The 20,579-nt window shown below is 44.7% G+C and overlaps 1 protein-coding gene across 2 annotated transcripts in view; it reads left to right on the forward strand.

The window, feature by feature from the left end:
• Positions 1–20,579, forward strand: part of ANO4 (anoctamin 4) — a 321,384-nt gene that overhangs the window by 212,601 nt on the left and 88,204 nt on the right. For both annotated transcript variants that reach the window (XM_045186936.3, XM_053921960.2), the window contains one exon: positions 7,047–7,178. In XM_045186936.3, coding sequence (XP_045042871.1) covers positions 7,047–7,178 — 132 coding nt within the window. The remainder of the gene's footprint in view (positions 1–7,046; positions 7,179–20,579) is intronic.

Consider the following 20,579-nt stretch of genomic DNA (forward strand, 5'->3'; position numbering starts at 1 on the left):
GTCCAATGAACAAAGGGAATTTGTCATCTTTCTTCTGCCTTACAGGTTTTGCCTTCACCAAATAGTACAGATGTAGTCTGTAAAAGAGTTACAAAGTAGCCTGATTGTCCTGGGTGGCTGGTAGCTGATGCCTCATTCTACTCCTTCCTTTTCCCTCCGCTCCCCCCGCCCCCACACAGACACACTGCCTAAGGTTGTCCCCTGCAACTGTTGGCAGAATGAAGGCTGGCCCTGCTGCATTACACATTCGGCACGGTTGTAATCTTGTCAGATGAGTATGCAGGCAAAATGACACAGTGGCTTGTGTATTTCCATCCCAGTTTTAAAAAATTAATATACGTTAATGTTCCAAAGCCTATGTACGCTTCTGTAAGGTATTTAGGTTGTGCCCCAATTAGTAGCCTTGTGACCTAAAAAAGTATCATATTAACTCCCAAAGATCCCTTACTTCTATCCAGAGAGAGGCTGTAAATACAGGGGCATTGGCTCTAAGAAGAGGAAAAAGAAATCCAAGCCTGCGGGTGTCTAGCTGTTATCAGTCCAGGAGGGCTTCAGTAACTGCCATGTAGGGCTGTGCGTGAATTCTTCATTAAAGGAAATAAAAAAGGAAGGAAGGAAGGAAGGAAGGAAAAAGAACTCACTTGTGTGTTCCCTCTAGGCCTGTCATCCCTGAAAATGTAATCTAACTGTTCAAAACGTGATGCTATTATTATCATATTCTGGTCTGGGGAAAAGCGGGTGTCCCTGAAGTAACCTGCTTCATTTCATTCAGCCTAATTAAGTTGTCATTAGTGCAAACTCCCTCCTGGGTGGTTCGTGGCTCAAGGGAAAGGCCTTTGTCTTCTCCTTTAGGGTACACCCACAGCATCCAGGTTGGGGTTCTGCACACAGCAGGTAACTTATAAAGGCCTCCTGACAGGTTAGCATGGGGGTAGTGAAGTCCTTTGCTTGTGGCCTTTTCTGTCATCATCACCACTCCTAAGGTTAGTAGGATTTTCTCCCCTTTACAGCTGAGGGAACCGAGGGCCAAAGAGGCTCCAGCAGAACCTTCCCAAGGCAGAACCTTCCACGTTTCCAAGGCACACCTTGGGGAGGCCCAGCACGGCTGGGGAGCAAGTCTGCCATTTGCTTATCTTGTGATACCAGCTATTTCCAGCTACCCAGAACCTCACCTGCCATGAACCAGCATCCGAACTTATCCCACCTTCCTATAAAAGTTCTCACCTTTTAGTTCAGATATTAACTTGACAAGTTAAAGCCAGGAGTGCCCAAGTAGACAACCCATCTTCTCTTTATTGATTTGCCTGTGTAGACTGTAAGAGGGCGTTTGCTTAGTAAGTGACAGAAATGGAACAAAGTGACAATGAGTCAACCACATCAGTGCGAAAGCATTAAGCCGATGGTTTTTCTTTTCCCTATCAGTGGAGACTTTATTAAGTAACCCCCACTCCCACACCAAGGAGGCAAATTGGCATGCTTCCTAGCTGGTTGGTCTCTCAATTTGCACCTAAGTGAATTTCAGAACTGCCTATTCGGGGAAGTTTAGTAGGTGTGAGATGGAAGCACAGACGTCACAATATACAATTGAGGACCTAGTGCTAGAATTTCCATTGAGAACTCTCTCCATAAAAGTTCACTGTCATCATTTTCTTCATTCTAGACACTACCACTTAATTCAGCGATTTGTATGTCCCAGGCGTTGTGCAGACACTTGCTATGCATTATCTTCTGCCGTCCTCCCCTCTGCCTTATACAATGAGTATGTTAGCTCAAGAGAGGTTTAGTTACCTGCCCAGCATGGCGCTCACCACTAGCCAGCTCTACAATTGGAGGTGAACCTGCTTCTGGCTGATGCCCAAGTCTTTCATTCTAGATGAAAGGTTATCCATTATGCATTGTGAAAAGGAAGGCTATTTATTAACTCAAATTTGTTTAGAATGATTTAGCAAAAAAAAAAACCAACCCAGAATTTATTTATAAAAAATTGTGTATTCTTACACGTTTAAACTTCAGTCACCCTGAAAGTACTCTCCACTTCATACAGTGTATCTATCAAGAAGGAGGACATACAGATGGCTCACAGACGTATGAAAAGATGCTCAGCATCACTAGCCATCAGAGATGCAAATGAAAACCACAGTGAGATATCACCTCACACCTGTCAGAATGGCCATCATAAACTAATCAACCAACAACAAGTGCCAGTGAGGATGCAGAGAAAAGGGAACCCTAGTGCACTGTTGGTGGGAATGCAGACTGGTGTAGCCACTGTGGAAATCAGTATGGAATTTCCTCAGAAAACTAAAAATGGAACGCCTTTTGACCCAGCAGTACCACTGTTGGGATTATACCCTAAGAATCCCAAATCACCAATTCAAAAGAACCTATGCACCCCTGTGTTCATAGCAGGGCTATTTGCAATAGCCAAGTGCTGGACACAGCCTAAGTGCCCATCAGTTAATGAGTAGATCCACTGCTCACAACAGTTTTAAACTCATTGATTTTGATGCCTTTTAGTACTTCTGCTGTTTTTTGTTTCACCTCTTCCACATTCACAAAACATTTCCCCTTGAGGACTTTTTTCATCTGGGACAAAAACAAAGTTGTTCAGGGCGAGATCGGATGACTAGGGAGGGTAGGGCCCTGGGGGGTCATGCTGTTTTTGGCCAAAAACCGCTGAACACAGTGCAGTGTGGGCAGGTGTGCTGGTAAATCACCCGTTGTGAAATGGGCAACTCGTGGAAAGTGTCTTTAAAAAAATTTCACTGAAGCCTAAGCAGCCTCTTACAACAACGTCGGCTGGTACATTGATGCAGATGGGTTTCTAGAACACGCACCTCATGGGGAAAGCTTGTACTACAATGGGCCCACCCTCCAGAAGATAATTCCAGTTTCTTTGCCCCCCGCCCCCCCCACAAGTCACAACCAATATGTAGTATCTAAAAAGCAGCCGATGAGGATGTAAGGCTCAGTGAGGATAAAAGGCTTGTCCCAGGCCACACTGACATACAGTGACAGAATGGGTAACCTAACCTGAGCATGACGCTTTCCAGCCTGGTGGCTTTTGCACTTTGTGTTTCTTCTTTGCATGATGGAAGGGGACCCTCAGTGATATCTGAGTAGTGTGCAGTTTGGGGATGGGAGTATGTTTGCAGGAGAACAGCCGTTTGCCCTCCAGCCACAGAGAGACAGACCCTTGTTCCCAGAGCCACCTGACTGGCAGGTGGGGACAGCATGTGGAACATCAGCCCCAGCATTGGGAGCCTGGCGAGCTGTGGCCAGGTTTCCAGGGGAAGGTCATACCAAGAATGTTGTAAGAGGTGCATTGGTTTCCTCCTGCTGTCACAGAACATTCCTGCAAACATAGCTGCATGAAACAGCACACATTTCTTATCTCTCAATTCTGCAAGTCAGAATTCCAGGGGCTGGGGGTATAACTACTTTCTCTGCTCAGAGTCTCCCAAGGCTGAGATCAAGGTGATGGTCAGAATTTATTTCCAGACTCCATTCAGGTCGCTGGCACAGTTCAGTTCCTGTGGTTGTAGGGCTCTGTTTCTTTACGGCTCGTGGACAAAGGTCATTCTCAGCTCTAGCCACCTGCCCTCCTGGCCCTCTTCATCTTCAAAGCCAACAATGGCCGGTCGAGTTCCTTTCACACTTCGAATCTGACTGCCCCTTTTGCCTCATCTCTCCTGTCTCCAGCCGGAGAAAGTTCTTTGCTTTTAAAGGGCTCATGGGATTAAACTGGGTCCACCTGAATAATCCGCATGCTCTCCCTAGTTTTAGGTCTGTAACCTCACTCCCATCCACAAAGTCTGCTTTGTCATGTCACCTAGCACTTTCCCAGGTTCTGAGGATTAGGAGGCACACAGCTTTGGGGGTCCATTGTGTGAACCAGAAAGGAACACAAACTGCTGACCACGTTTGATTACTGCTTTCTGTCATTGTGAGGAGGACACAGCATGGACCAGTGTGCACGATGGCACGTGGACGGTCCGTGCCTGGTCCCCCTGCTTCTGCTCAGGCCGCCCCAGGGAAGGCCAGATAGCAACCCCAAGCCCCAGTTGGTGTCTCAGGGGCTTTAATCTTAAGATATCTTTTGAATATCTCTCCTCCACAATAGTGTTTAAAAAGCCCAGTTCTTGGCTTTCCATCACTTTTACATTAGCCTCCACAGTGCTCAAGAAGGTTTTAATAACTCTATCTCCCCAGTAGCTTCTGCAAAGCATTCCTTGCACACCATCTTTTATAAACCTCCTAACAGCCCTGGAAAGTCACGATGATTATAATGGTGATAATGATACTCACTCCCCTTTACAAATGCTTGGCAAATAAGGCTCCAAAAGGTGAGTAATTTGTGGAAGGTCACAAAGCAGATAAGAGCTGGGATTTAGAGATCCCCATTACAAATCCCAATTCTTTCCACAATGCCAAGCAGCCTCCCCTCCCTTCCTTTTAACTTCATCTTGCTCTTCCTCATTTTTCAGTTAATCAACAATCATTTTCATTTCCTTGTTTTACTCTCTCTTCACCATCCCCACGCTTCATTGCAATTGCGGTGTTACAAGCTGGTTGCTGAAAGCTCCCATTTCATTTCCATAGAGTGTTTATGCCTGGTTTTTCACAGCTTCATTTGTTGGTATCCACGCTGAGTCCTGTACCCAGCTGCATTTAATTCACAGCCACGGCATGCAGAGCCCAGATTCCATCCGAATGTGAGTTTTGCACAGTGTAATCCGATCAGTGCTGCAGGCTGGAGATGTGTGGGAGGTAAAAACTCTATTATGAAAACCCTCTAAGCCGACATCCTCCTTTTTTTTTTATTGAGATAAAATTTGTATGTAACATATTAGGTCAGGTGTAGGACATTATAACTTGACATTTGTATACATTACAGAGTGATCAGCACCCTAAGTCTAGTTACTAACCATCACCATACAATGTCCTCTTTCTTGAATGAGTTTTCAGGCAATCAGATAAGATAAAGCTGAAGGCCGTGGGGAAAGCCACCAGCTTAGACCAGGAAAGTCTGATTTATGATGCCATTTAAGGACTAAATCACTGAACTTGGACAAGTGATGGATGCCCATGAAGCACAATTAACTTTGAATTAAAAAGAAAAGAAGACAGCAATGTGAAGAGGCAAACTGATCGCTCAAATTCTTATTTTTGAAAAGAAAAAAAAGATAGTAATAACAGTGCCGATTGTACACCAGCCACAGTTCTAGAGATTCTATGTACGTATCAGTTAATCATCACAACCCTGTGAATTTATCATTATTGTGCCCATTTTACAGATAGGGAAATTAATACACAGAAAAGTTAAATAACTTGCCCAAGGTCACACTGCTAACATTTACCGAGCCCGGATTTGAATCCAGGCAGTCCAGCCCCGCGTCCTCAGTCACTGTCATACTGCTTCTCTGAAACTCATCATTCACTAGATTTTAAGTGTCTTTTAAGACATAGTGGTAGGGACCAGGAAGATGGAGGAGATGGGAGCTTTTTTCTATTTTGAGGGCTTGAGGCCTTTCCAATCTACTGTTCTTTTCTGACTACATGCCCGCGGGTAGACTCTTTACTTCTGTGTGCATATGTGGTGGGGCAGGTCCTCCTTTGAGAGGAGGGGTCCGGAGAAGCTGAGAGGTTCTTTCCAGTTTGAACGTTCAGGGCTTCTGAAAAACGACAGCTCCCACCAAGTGGAGTGGTGGTCAGGTGAGCCTGGAGCAATGCTGAGAATAAAAGAGGTGGCAAAAAAAAAAAAAGAGCTTGCTATTATTTTTCGTTTTGGAGTTGATTGTTAATATAAAATAATTTTTTCAGGTGGGTGTTTCACTGAAAAGGGTAAATTGCCATGTAAATCTTTTTAAAAATTGGAAAAAGGTAAACCACACCCAGGTTTCCTGTGCTTTCAGTGAATAGACTCAGATGGCATGTAGATATGTTCTTCTTCAGAGGGATCTGTCCCTTCTGTAGCCTTTCTGTGACGAGTTCTATTACCAGCTACCCTGATGGGGTGACTCCTAAAATCAGTAGTCCAAAATCTGCATTCTGGCCGTGGATTTATATTCATTGGTCGGGTGTTAGGGGCTGAATAATCCCTGTTCTCCACCATGGATCTCTTCTGTTATGTGTAAAATGAGTACGGCACCTGTTCCATCTACCTCATAGAGATGCTATCTGATATGTGTTCTTGGGGGGAAAAAACCTATTCTGTGGTATAGATACTGGAGTAGCACAATCATTTTCAAGTCTGCTGTGGTTTTGCCCCTGCTGGTGGGTGCTTTGAGTGATTGAGAATCTTGTCACTTGGAAGCCAGATGTTTTCATCAGCAGAAGTCAGAGGGGATGGGAGGTAGCCAGTGGGAAACTGCGGCTTGAAAACCACATTTAAGGCACTTCTGTTCTCCTTGTCTCGACATCATGTGTGCTGTGGCCAGAATACATGTGTGTTAAGGTGCCCCAGCAGCATGAGAACCATGTGGTCAATGTAAAACGAGAGACACGAACACGAAGGAGCCTGCTGTCTGCGGGGAGGGTCCAGGGAGGGTGTGAGAGGCAGGAAGCAAACCGGGCACCAGGCCCTCTGCACAGTCCACCCACGGGGATGGGCTGTCAGCCCCCCTGCCCGAAGTTCATATGGCCCCAGCTTTCCCTAATCCAGGGAAAATGAAATTTTCCAAGCACAGAATGAGTTTTTAGAACCTGCAGACCATAAGAAATTAAGCTCTCTGCTGCTTTTCTTGAGGGACTGTCACCTTCCTTTCCAGAGCCCCCCAGTCTTGTTGTGACTCCTTGGTCCTTCACTGGCATCGTGCATGGCAGCAATCTCGTAGACACTGAGGCCCCGTGGCGAAATGAGAAAGACACAGGAGTTGTGGCTCCCTTCTTTCCATCTGTAAACTGGGGGCGCGGGTTTCAGAGGTGCAGAGAGAGTGCCCAGAGCGTGTGGTGCCATCATTGTGGCCCTGGGGAGACTTCCCACCTGTGTTACAGTGTAACGCTGACATTCTGTACCCTTTGGTTTTGCCTTTCATGTACCACAGGATCGATAAACAAATAAGCAGGTTTCGGAGATGGTTACCTAAGAAGCCAATGAGGCTGGACAAGGAGACACTGCCAGACCTGGAGGAGAATGACTGCTACACTGCCCCTTTCAGCCAGCAAAGGATCCATCAGTGAGTGTTTCCGCGGGAAGCCCTTGTCTTACCAAGGACGAGCCATTGTGGGAGAGCCTTCTCCTGCATGCCTTGGGCTCCCTGGCATGTGCAAGGAGTGACGGCAGAGGGTCCGTCTTTCTCCCCTGAGGGTCCCGTGAGAGTTCATACCCCGTTTATATTAGTCAGGGTAAGGAAGCTGCTCTAACCAACAATCTCTACATCTCAGTGGCTTAACACAATAGAACACACGTTCATATGTGTGTTAAAGAATGACCTGCATGGTAATGCAGAAACCCAGATTCCTGCCTTGTGGCTCTGCCCGTCCCGTGTGCTCAGAGGCCCCTACAGGCTCATTGGCACCCACCAGTGGACAGAGAAGCTGGTCTGCCCTTTTCCTGTTGCAAAAGGGGTCATTGGTTGGTTTGTTTTGAATCTTAGTTCACGTCTCAGTTCCCCTTTCTTCAGCAACTAAGTTGCCCCAGGAAAAGCCACATTACCTGGCATCTGGCTTCCTGGCTCATCTCTCAGACAATCTCTGAACAATAAGTAATCACTGTTGACATACAGGGGTGGGGGAGAAATTGGCGAAGAAATTGAGCCTTTGAGGACTTACAAAAGTCATAGAGAATTAATTGACTCTGAAGCTTCTGAGATGACAAGAAATCATGGCCAGATGGCAGGGTTGGTGGCAGGAGAGAAAAGCCTGCCAACGATGGTAAACAACTAGGCAAAAACAGCCTTTCAGGAGGGGAGGGTAAACCAGGCCAGCCCAACCTCTCTCTCAGCCAGGCTTCAGGAATTCCTGGCTCTCCCTGTGCCAGCCAGAGAGACAGCCTCAGTAAAAATGACTTACTTGAGGGGAGGGAAAAGGTGATAGATAAAAAAAAAAGATTGCTGACTTTGAGAAAAAATAAACCAGATGGCAGTCGTTAGGTTGCAGAGACCACAAGGTGGGGGTATGTTTTAGCAACAGAAAATTAATTAAAGTCTCTGGACTTCTAGAGAGGAAAGGAGAGAAGAACAATTAAAACAGATGTTTGTGCGTCAAAATAAATAATGCATAATGCAAGGGAAGCAATTCAGTAAGCCTCTGAAGTAACCAACCCCAGATCCCACAGGTCAGAGTGAGGCCCCCCCAGCCACATTGTGTAAACACCTAAAGGGGTCATTGAAAAAGACAGGAAACTCACAGCTCGGCCTCAGAGTCCTTGTTCAATCTTCCCTGGGAAATAAGAACTGAGAGGGACTTCCTGTTAACTCGGAGATCAGGACCTATGGGTGTTCTCTTAAGAGAAAAAGGCAGATGAAAACTATGTTCCTGCTCTTTGTTGAAACCCTCGTCATGCCTATGTTGTACATCTTGAAGTTTCTTATACAAGTAATTATTTGGCTTTAAATTCTTCTGGAGTAGAGTATGGCTCACATTCAGATTTTCCCTCTGCTTCTTCCCCACCTAAGACGGTGCCTAGCACAGTGTTTGCTGGCTGGCTGGCTGGAGGGAGGGATCAGTGAATTATATGGTGTATACTCTGGGATTTGTTTTACTTCAAAGATGTACTATAGGTAAGTGGAAAAAGAATGGAATGGATAGATAGTTGAAAAGATGGATGGAGAAATTAATGAAGTATATGGTGTGTGCACTTGGGTGTTGCTTTTCTTACAAGGAATAAAGATAAATGGGAGAGGAACTGGATGGATGGATAGATGGCTAGATGGATGAGGAATCAATGAGATCTATGGTTATGCGCCTCGGTTTTTGTTTTACTGAACAGATATATAGGTAAACAGAAGAAGTTTTCCTACTGCTCATCTTCATGCTGGTTCCATTTTTCTGATGTTCATGCTTCAGAAAAGAATTTCTTAGCATGTTCCTGAAAGCCAGAAAGCCAGGATCTCCAGGTATTAGAACCAGGAATCACATCTCGATAAGTGTTTTAAAGTAAATGGTGAATGCAGATGATAGCCTGTGGAATAGGGGTATTCAGCCATCTCTCTCACACATATGAGAAGCCTTTTCTGACGTATTTGGGTATTCATTCCCTGAGTAATTGGTTCATGCAACAGTCACTAGTTTGGTGTCTGCTTCTTGTCAGGCAGTCCTAGGTACAGAGAATATACAGATACATTGTACACTTGTTGACCCCAGCATAGTAAAGATGGAAGACCATTTAAAATAATTATAAGCTGTATAATGGTGTGACTTAAAAGACAGAGTGCTCCATGCTTCAGATAGTGGGGAGGTTGCTAAGAGATGAGGGTTGGTCATCAGAAGAAAATGCTTGAGATGGGTCTTGAAAGACCACGGGTGGGTAAGGGGGTGACAAATCTCAAGAAGAGAAAATCATGTAAGAATGAAGGTCTGGGACACAATGGGGTGTTTGAAGAACTGCGAGTAGTGTCTGTGCATGGGAATAGGGTGTGAGAACACCTGGAGTTATTGTTTTAAAACACAGAGTGATCAGTGGAAGACGAGCTTCTAAGGCAGGAGAACTATGGAAAAAGCGGAGGGACAGCCGGAATGAAGGGAACCTAAGAACCAGACTTTACTGAGACCAAGAGGACAGTCTTATCATGCACTTGGCAGATGAAAAATTCAGCAAGGTCTGGAATGCTGTGGGCAGCAGGGATTTCATTCTCTTTGAAAAATCGTCCTGCCACCCGGACCACATCCCTTTAACCAACATGTACATGTAGGGCTCGCAGAACACTGGCTGTCGAGTTGGAAGCCATTGTTTGGTGCAGTCAGAAAAACGTTGCCCTAAGCATGCTGAGGGAGCAATGTCAGTGGCTTAAAGTAATCAGAAGTAGGTGGTTAATGAGCTTGGGGGTCCGAACATGACCTGCTGGTTTTCCAAATGCAATTCAAAATCCCATGTGATTTCTTAGTTTTGCAGAATGTTTGATACTGTGTTTGTCTAGGAATAAAAGAGAACAATAGGTGTCTGTGTACATAAATGTAGTAGAAAAAGAGACAAAGAGAATCAGAAGTTTAATAAAGAGCGATCAGAGTGGGAAAAAGCCTTCAAAATACCTTGCTCTCGGGATAAAAACCCAGCCCCCTCAGTGAGCTCACTCGCTCCTGCGTGCAGCCCCCTCTTGTGTGCTTTGGCTCCACTGCGCTGCTTTCATCTCCTTTTTTTTTTTAAAATTTTTCTTTTTTATTGTTATTCAGTTACAATTGTCTTCATTTTCTCCCCATCCCTCTGCCCCACCCCAGCCAATCCCACCTCCCTCCCCCACCTTCACCCTCCCCCTTGATTTTGTCCTTGTGTCCTTTATAGTAGCTCCTGTAGACCCCTCTCTCCGCTATCCCCTCCCCACTCCCCTCTGGCTATTGTTACATTGTTCTTAATTTGTGTGTGCAGCCACTGTGGAAAACAGTATGGAATTTCCTCAGAAAACTAAAAATGGAACTGCCCTTTGACTCAGCAATTCCGCTGCTGGGATTTTCCCTAAGAACCCTGAAACACCCATCCAAAAGAACCTGTGCACCCCAGTGTTCATAGCAGCACAATTTACAATAGCCAAGTACTGCTTTGATCTCCTTAACTCGCAGGTCCGCTTGCCTCCTGTCTGCACGTGTCCTTCCCTCTGTCTGGGAGACCCAGCCTCTTAGGCTCCCTTCTTTCAGGTTTCATCAGAGATGTTTCCTTCAGAAATTCTTCCCAGATTTCCAACCTCCACCCCCAATTCTGGCTGTTGTGCACTATGTCCTAGTAATACATGTTTTCCTATTATAGCTCTTCATTAATAATACCATGAAGTTTAACTGCTTTCTCCTAGACTGTAAGTGCCTTGGAAGACTGTGTCTGTATCATCTTTGAATCCCATCGTTAGTGCTTATTAGTGATTTGTTAAATGAGAGGATAAGTGAATAGATAAAAATGAGAACAAAGGTGATGTACAGTTAGCTCACTGCATACTCATCTCAAACCAGACTGAAGACATCTTCCCCCCAAGTATGGCCCACGCTCATTTTCCCCGTCCAGTGAACAGTACTAATGTTTGTCCAGTTGGTGAAACGAGAGCCTGGAAGATACTCTAGGTACCTTCCTTGCCTTCGCTCTCCACGCCTTATATATCCCCCAGGGCGGATGGTTTCCATCCTAAGTGTCTCTTTAGTCCAGCAGCTTCTCTCTGTCTTTACCACCATCACCTCACTTGCAAAATCTAGAGATAACATAGTAGGTCTCCCTGGCCTGTCCTCACCCACATCCGATCCATTCTCGCAAGTGCAGGCAGGGGGACATTTTCAAAATGTACACATCACTTCGCCCTGTTTAAAAGCCTTAGAATAAATCTCAGAATTACCGAGATGACCAACAAGCCCTTGGATGGCCGGTAGGTCATTTCAGTAATTCCTTTCTGCTAACTGCTTTTCAGCTTTGTCTGCCTTCGCTGCCTTCCGCCTCTCGCTTCCTATGATCCAGCAGGCACAGCCTCTCTCTCTCTCTCTCTCTCTCTCTCTCTCTCTCTCTCTCTCTCTCTCTCTCTCTCTCTCTCTCTCTCTCGGCTCTTCGGTTCTTCGAGTGCTCCCTGTATCGCGGCATTTGAACACGCTGTTTTTTCCCCGGAATTCTTGTCTCGTTCTCCCCCTTTACCTAGTTTGCTTTTATTCGTCCTTCAAAATTCTGCTCCGAAAATTCTTCCAAAGGAAGCCCTCCTCCCATCTTTCCAAAGAAAAGGCCTCCTTGCTGAATACTCTTTTAGCTGCCTGTTTCTTGCCTAACATTTTAATTATTTGGGCATTATATGATTAATTCCTAAGTCTCCAGCTGCACTTCAAACTCCAAGGAGGCGTGGACCATGTCTGATTTTGCTCACAACTGTATCTCCAGTACCTAACGTCATGCCCATCACACAGCAGACGCTCAGCACTTGTCCACTGAACGGGTGAAGTAAGGGTAAAGTAAAAAAAGAAGCAGGAAATAATATAATCATATATCTTTATACTTTGAACTACTTTGTACAATGAACTACATTGAGAATTGATTAAGAAACAAATAGCATCCTATTTGAACATATATCTGTGTTTCGGAAGTAGTAAAAGCAAACCCGCAGGTACACCTCTCTCTGAGTCAGTACAGGACGTCCGTGGTCATTTCACCGTATCAGCAAAGGCGGGCCTACGGATGGGAAAACTCTTACTAGGTGCAGCACTTAACCCTCACACCAACCATATGACAGAGGAGGTGTCAGCACCATCTTACAGACAAGGCAGGTGAAGCCCAAAGAGGTCGAGGAGCCGCCGTAGGTCGTACAACTAGGATGGCGAAGCTGCCTGAGCAACCCCCAGATACCAGTGTTTCCACTCTTACAAGTTCATCGTGGTTCACATCCTTGTCCCGTGCGGGTCACTATGAGGACAGAGGTGCGATGTCTCTGCTCCATGCAGTCTTTCAAGGTACCGGGCCACTTCTGTCTCGCAACTGTGCCATCATCCCCTAGGCCCCTTGCTTCTGGTGGACGGACAAGGGGGAAGAGACGTGGGTGACTCTGGACCAGCCTTAGAAGTGGTGTACTGCATTTCCACCCACATTGCATGGTCTGGACCTCAGCCATGTAGTTGCTCCTAACTTGAGAGATGCTAGGATAACTAGTTTACCTGCGTGCTCAGGCGGAAAAGGGAAACAGCATTGCTGAAGGACAAGGCAGTCTGTCTCGGTGATGGAGCAGGAATTCAAATTCCGACAGGGAGCCTCGAGATCCTATACGTACTCGTAAGCATTATACTCTGCCACAGGATTTTTTAACCTCGGTACTGTTGACATTTTGGGCTGAGTAACTTCGTTGTGGGAGCCGTGCCATGCATTGTGGAATGGTTAGTAGCATCCCTGGTCTCTATCCATTAGATGCTAGTAGCAGTTTCCTCCTCACTTAGTTGTGAAAATCAAAATTCTCCAGACATTGCCCAGTGTTTCCTGGTGGGAGTGGTGGGGTGGGCACAAAACTGCACCCTGTCCCCCCTTGATAACCCCCGCTCGACAGGCTTTTATCACGTGATGCTCTATAGGCAAGATCACCCACCGTCAGAGAGAAATGAAACTCCAGTGAAATCTGACGGCTGTGACAGACAAGTCCATTTAAAAATTAGTTTATTCCTCTTCACCTGCTTGTCTGTGTCGGCCTGTAGCACTCACTGCCCTTCGTTCTTCAAACGGCATTAGCAGTACCACATGTGAGGCGATTGCTTGCTAAGGTCAGTACTCACAATGAACATTTTCTGCGGGCAGCCAGAGAGAAGGAAGTGTGGGGAAGTCATGTCACTTTTTACAATAGATATGCACCGTATTCTTTCAGGACACAGGTGAATCTGAATTGCCTTGCGGAAGAATATTTGCGTGAGACAGGCAGGGAAACATTGCTTTCTCCATTTTTTGTTTCTATCATTGCCATCGTTGTATCTTTATGAAAATCCATAAAAGGTGATATATAATTAAACATTGACCTCTTCCTAATAGATGAATCTGAAATTTGTGTTTGTTGTGGATTCAACTGCTGAAGTACCTGTCCATGTGTTCACATGCCCCGTGCCCATTGTCATTCTGGGTGCTTTGGCATCGACAATGAACAAAAGGACAAAGACCCCTGCCCTCCCCGGGGGGGAATGGGCGGTGCGTCATACACCGGTGGTGCTCCGTCAGGGCGTGATTTGGCAATGACTGGAAACGCTTTTGGTTGTCGCAGCTTGGACTGGAGAGTGCTGCTGGTGCCTAGAGCGGGGAGGGCAAGGATGCTACTAACCTTCCCCTAAGGCACGGCAGCCCCCACCCCACAACGCAGAATTATCCAGCTCTGAGCATCGGTTGTGCTGAAGTAAACAGTTTTTTAAAAAGTCAGTAGTAAAGCATGTTACACGGTGATAGATATGATGGAAAAAGAGCAAAGAGGAGCCGGGGGAGGGGAATGGAGAATGCTGGCCCTGGGGTGAGGGAGCAGCTTGCATGCTTTAAAAACAGTATTTATAGTCTCCAAGTTAGGCCTCAGATAGGAGGTGTGATTGCAGAAAGACCCGAAGGAGGTAAGACAGAGGGAGATCCAGGTAGGGGGAACAGCCAGAGCCAGGCCCTCGTCTGCAAGCACCTCAGGGTGCGGTTTGGGGAAAAGCAAGACTGTTGTGGCCGGAGCGCAAAAGGTAAGGAGACAAGAGGGGCAGTAGCATGCGTTAGAGGTGGGGGAGGCCAGTTATCTGCAGTCTCGTGGGCCACTGTCGGGACTTTGGTGTTTACAAGGAGCGATATGGGTCTAACTGAACTTATTTTTTCACTTTCAAAAATATTAAATGTATTGGGGTGACATTAGTTAATAAGATTGTATAGGTTTCAAGTGTACAATTCTGTGATAATCATTTGCATATCTCATTGCGTGCTCACCACCCAAAGTCAAACCTTCTTCCACTACTATGTATTTGACCCCCTTTCCCCTTTTTACTATCTCCCTCACCCCCTTCCCTCTGGTAACCACCATACATTGTTTGGGTCTATGAGTTTTAGTCTGTTTGTTTTTCTTGTTTTTTCATTTGTTGCTTTCAGGGATGGATCTTGAGAATATGATGCTAAGTGAGACAAGTCAGACAGAAAAAGTTAGGAACCCTATGGTTCCACTCACATGTGGGATATATATAACACGAACTGAACTTTTGAAACATGCTATTCTGACTGCTCTGTTAAGAACAGATTGTACAGAGCAAGGGTAGAAGGAAGGAACAGTTAGGAGGCAATTGCAGTCATCCAAGTGAGAGATGATATAATTATACGTACAGTTTGGTTTCTAGCTGTTCAAAGTCTGTAATAGCTCACAAAGAACTCTTTGCAAAGCTTGGTTGTACCCAAAGTGTTCCCTGTGCATCCATGAAATGGGCATCATAAAAAGACTCCCTAAAACGAAATTTGCTCACATGACTCTCTCCCCCCACTAGACTGAGCCCGAGGACAGGCATCAGTGATTGTAAGATCTAACCGAGTGTGGCAGGGTTGGCATTGTGCCACCGCTGAGGACAGAGCCTGGGCTCCCGAGTCAGGTTTTCTTCTCTCCTAAAAGCAAAACATTCAGATGAAAATCTGAAAGATGGTTTCAACTAGTCAGCCAGTTGCAGTCTCCATGTTCCACTTGCATCTGTCCCTAAACTGGTGATTTATTTTTGGTCTCAGTTCTACTGATAGACCATTTTCCCCATCCAAAGTTTTATGGCTGTTAAATTCTGTCACCAGGAGCAATGCTTGACCCCTAGATATTTAACTCGTGCATCACACATTTTAATTCATGTGTCACATGCATATATAAAACGGGCAGTGTAAAAAGACCACTTGACCTGAAGATGGCATACATCCCCTCTTTCTCCCTTCTAGGATGCGAGCTAGGGAGTAATTTTTGGAAGTCTAGGGAATAACAAAACAACACAGCTCATAGTACCCAAGAAAGTGCTAACAATGGAAATCTTGGTGCTAGGCCAGCGAGGGCTGGTAAGGATGGGAGAAAGTTGCTGAAGGGCGAGTGGGTAGGAGATTCTCTATGACCTTTTTCTGATTGCCTTATCATTTGACCTTCCTCTCAACCAAATAAGCTGGCAGACCACGGCAGTGAGGTGTAGAGTAATGATCGGTCAAATGGCGGTCTTCAAGTAGCGGTAGCAACAATCACAGTAATAAAAGCAATAATAACCACCATTTATAAATAACTCCCGTATTGCAGAGTGACACTGTACATGTTTGCTCAAGGTCACTCCAGTCACTGTCAGGTGAGTGAGCAGGCGAGAAGTGTGTTTTCTCCACAATGCTGCCACCTCACATATGTGCCACCTGAGAAGAACCAAAGTGCAGTTTTTCAGCCATATTACGCTTGTGTGAGCCTGTGGGTGTAAAGATACCTTTTTGCCTTTGGAGTTTAGTGTTAAAGCTTTTCAAGTGGGTTAGAGACAAAACACAAAGCTAAAATAGAAAATAAATGTCTAAACTGAGGAGAATATCATTTGGAGGAGCCATTCAAGTTCAGGCAAAAACGGACTCAGATTGGCAGGCCTCGCCATAACTGTAAGGGTTGGTCCCTGAGCTGGCTGATCATCAGGGAGGAAGACGATCCCCAGTGAAGCAGTGCTTTCCTACCGTTCTGCCAGCATTTGCAAGAAACAACACCCTTGCATGGGAAGGGGGCTCTGAGTGAAGTGGTGGACAGTACACTCAGCAACCTTGTTAAAGCAAATGCTTTGTCGGGCTTTTCTGGGAGCTGTTTCCAGTAGGCCCCTCAGCATGGGTCTGCAGAATTAATTAATTGCTCATGCTCATAAAATTCTTCAGGAGTTTAGGCATGTCTTCAGCAAAATACTGCAGCATACCCTAACTAACTGTAGATCTTGGTTGTTTGAACTGCATTCTACAAAAATTAAAGTTGAGAACTGATTAAATAGCTAATAGCCTCACATTCCATTTGAATATATATCTGTGTGTGAAGCAATAAAGCAAACCTGTGAGTATGCATTTTTGTTAAGTCAATGTGCGATGCTGTTTTGTCGTATTATATGGCATCCACACTGGGCCCACAGGCTGCTTACCAGCCATATCGTTAGGCACCTAAAGATCTGACCCTGTGGAGGCTCTCCTGCATCAGCCAGCTACAGGACCCGAGGTGGTCAGTGTTAGGGTCATTTTGTTGAAGCATTTTAGTTCCAGGAGACTCCTTTCAAAATTCAGTTTCAGAGAAGATAGAATAATATTGGATTGGCCAAAAAAGTTCATTTGGCTTTTCCTGTAGTTGGCTTTAACTTCATCCAAAACAATTTTGTTAGATTGTATTGTGACGGCTGTCGTATAAAATGCTGCCACCTTTAAAAAAGGTGCATTTAAAAAAACATCAAAATTGGTGATTTTTTGTGTAGCCATTTTAATATTGAAGATGGAAGAAAATATGCAACATTTTTGGCGTATTATATTTTATTCAAGAAAGTAAAAATGCAACTGAAATGCAAAACAAGATTTGTGCGGTGTATGGAGAAGGTGCTGGGACTGATCAAACATGCCAAAAGTAGATTGGGAAGTTTCATGTTGGAGATTTGTTGCTGGATGATGCTCCATGGTTGGGCAGGCCAGTTGAAGTTGATAGTGATCAAAGAGAGACATAACTGAGAGCAATCAACATTATACCATGCAGGAGATAGCCAACATACTCAAAATATCCAAATTAAAAAAGTTATTAGTGAAAAGGAAAAATGTGTCTTATACTTCATAGGAAAAACTAAATGGACTTGTTGATCAACCATACAGATCAGTAGGGAATTTATCAAAGGAATAATGATAACTAATATTTATATGGCACCTACCAGTTTCCAACTACTTCATAGTTATAAACTCATTTAGCCCTGTGAATAAGGTGTAGTCATTCTCCTCAGTTCTATGGAGGAGGAAACTGAGCCACAGAGAGGTTAAACAACTTGCTCAAGACTTGGAAGCTGAGGCCAGGCATTCTAGCTCCAGTCTCACCCTCTTAACATTATGTACTGGTTTCTGTGGCTGCTCTAACAAATCACTATGAATTTTGTGGTTTAAAACAGCACAACCATGTTATCTTATGTTCTGTAGGTTAGAAGGCCAACGTGGGGTACACTGGGCTAAAACCAAGGTTTGGCGGGGCTGCATTCTTTTCAAAGGCCGGGGGAAGATTCTGTTGCTTTGCCTTTTCCCGCTTCTAGAGGCTGGCACATTCCTCGGCTCCTGGCCCCTTCCCTCATGTTCACAGCCAGCAGTGGCAGTGGGGTCCCACCCACATCATATCACTTCACGTCACTCTGCTCTTGCTTCTGTTGTCACATCTCATTTTCTGACTCTTCCGCCTGCCTCATCCATTTTTAAGGACACTTTTTGTCCCATTGGACCCACCTGGATAGTCCAGAGCACTCCCCCTATTTTAAAGTCAACTAATTAGCAACCTGAATTCCATCTGCAACATTAATTCCCTTTGCCATGCATCTTAACATAGTCTGTGGTTCTAGGGATCAGGGTGGGGACTTCTTTGGGGGAGTGTCATTCTACCTAGGACAGCTATTTAAATTTGCCAGTCTGGAAAGTCCCAAGGGTCTATCTAGGACAGAGGACATGTAAGTTTTAATGGGGGAAAGAAAGCAGGAAGGAAGGGAGGTTGTGGCAGTAGGGGTTGGGGACATTAAATGAAGTGACGTAAAATATTTAGTCCAGTACCTGGCCTATTTTATTATTATTATTATTATTATTATTATTATTATTATTATTATTATTATGGCTGCTACCACTACTGTTACTACTATGAGAATCCCTGGGGAAATTTCTGAAGTTCAGTTTGCAGTCAGTATCTAAGTTTGAGGTGACAAAGACTGATTTTTGCAAAGGCAAATATCTGACCTGAAATGGAATAACATTACTTTTAAAATAAATGTTACTCATGTTCCAGATAATGTTATGGACTGAATGTCTGTGTCCTCCCAAAACTCCTGTGTTGACATCTAATCGCCAATATGATGGTATTGAGAGGTGGGCCTTTGGGAGGTGATGAGGTCAAGAGGGTGGAGCCCTCATGAAGGGGATTAGTGCCATCAAAGAAGAGACCAGAGAGCTAGCTCCCTCTCTTTATACCAGGTGAGGATGCAATGAGAAGTCTGCAACCTGGACGAGGGCCTTCACCAGAACTTGACCTTGCTGGCACCCTGCGTTCCTGGAAATAAATCTCTGTTGTTTAAGTCACCCCATCGATGGTGATTTGTTATAGCAGCCCAAACTAAAACAGGATTACCATTCACATTTATTTATTGGTAATGTGTGTATTTGTTTTCTAAACCCTTTCAGCAGAGATATTCGAAGATACGGATTCTTCTAGCAGTCAGCCTTTTTCCATATTTTATTTCCAGCATTTAGACTTTCTTTTTCATTGATGTAAAGTCTTCAGAGAGGCCTTTAGGCAAAGAGATAGTGAGATTGATGCAGGCAGGATCGATGTTCCATCAGAACGCTGTGACTTGCAGCAGTCTCGGAACCGTTGTTTTATTGCAGCCACTTATTTGGCATTAGGGTCCTCAATATGCAGGTCGTTTGTATTGATCCGCAGAGTCTGGGGAGTTATCACTCTCTCCTGGAAAGCTTGAAGTTGAGATGAAAATGAAACAAGCTATGCAGCCTGGGATCCGTGCTTCTGAAAATGATGTGGCTTCTTTGAAGTAGGACAGAATTGAATGACTTTAGCTGAAGGGACAGAGAGGTCACCAAATCATGTGGGAAGAGCACACCTTTGGGTGTTGGGAGATTCGGGAGTTAGCTGTGTTCTCTTAGTACTTGTGGGATCAGCTTTGAATAAGTCACTAAGAAATCTTTTATTCCCATTTATCCATCTGTAAATGAATATAGTTTTTATCAATTCATTCATTCCACAAATACTTTTAATATGTCATGTGCAAGTATTGTACTGTAGTAGAGAAATATGTTTCTGTGTGTTCAGGTGTATGTGTATATATTTTTTATTTAAAATTTTAACTCAAGCATTTGATTTGATGGGAAAGAGGCTGTTTTACAAGTCAAAGTGACAAAAGGCAGTGAAAGCACCTATAGGGAAAGGGAAGGTTTGCCAGATTTCGGTACAGTAAATTGAGGAGGGGTTAACATAAAGGAGAAGTCAGGGGACTAGGACGGCGTCTGTGGGTGGACTGTGTATGGTGTGATCACACTGTGTGTTACATCACCCAGGAGAACAATAGCAGTCAGAGGGGGAACAGGAGGATGGAGGGGAGGAGACAATTGTGCCTGTAGGTACCCTGTGCCAGGCTCTGTGTTGTGTGTTCTTCATCTGTTGTCTCATTTGACCTTTGCAACAACCCTGCAACATAATTTCATTATCTTCACTTTACAGAAGGTGGAACCCAGGCTCAAAGCAGTTGAACAGCTTACCCAGGGCACATAGTAACAAGCAGACTTTGGGGTTTGAACCCAAATCTGCCTGATTTCAAACTCATGCTCCATCCTCAGTAGTCAGCTGACATTTATCGAGCATCACTAGACATCAGGCTGCCTGTGAGTCTAGGGGTATTGTTATCTGCATTTAGAGACGGAGAAGTGGAACAGAGAGGGATCTGAGTTACATATCTGGCAGCAGCAGGAAACCCTCCGGAACAGACTGTGAGCTCACTCTTCTGTACTCCGCTAGCATCCTCACACTGAGGCTCTCATATTTATCTTCATTAGGGTTTGGGGCCGAAAGACAATAGATTTATCTCTCTTAAATCACTTCTTTTGAATCTATGGGAAGGACTACTAAAAATTGTACGGCCTGGGGCAAGAGTACAAGTGAATCCTATAGACCATATGTCTAAATAATTAAAAGTAATATATCGTGTTAACAATTAAGTACAACAACACAGTGATCGGTCAAATGGCAGTCTTCAAGTAGTGGTAGCAATAATTGTAGTGA

The sequence above is a fragment of the Desmodus rotundus genome, chromosome 3 (genome assembly GCF_022682495.2).
Source record: "Desmodus rotundus isolate HL8 chromosome 3, HLdesRot8A.1, whole genome shotgun sequence".
Taxonomy (NCBI): Eukaryota; Metazoa; Chordata; class Mammalia; order Chiroptera; family Phyllostomidae; genus Desmodus; species Desmodus rotundus.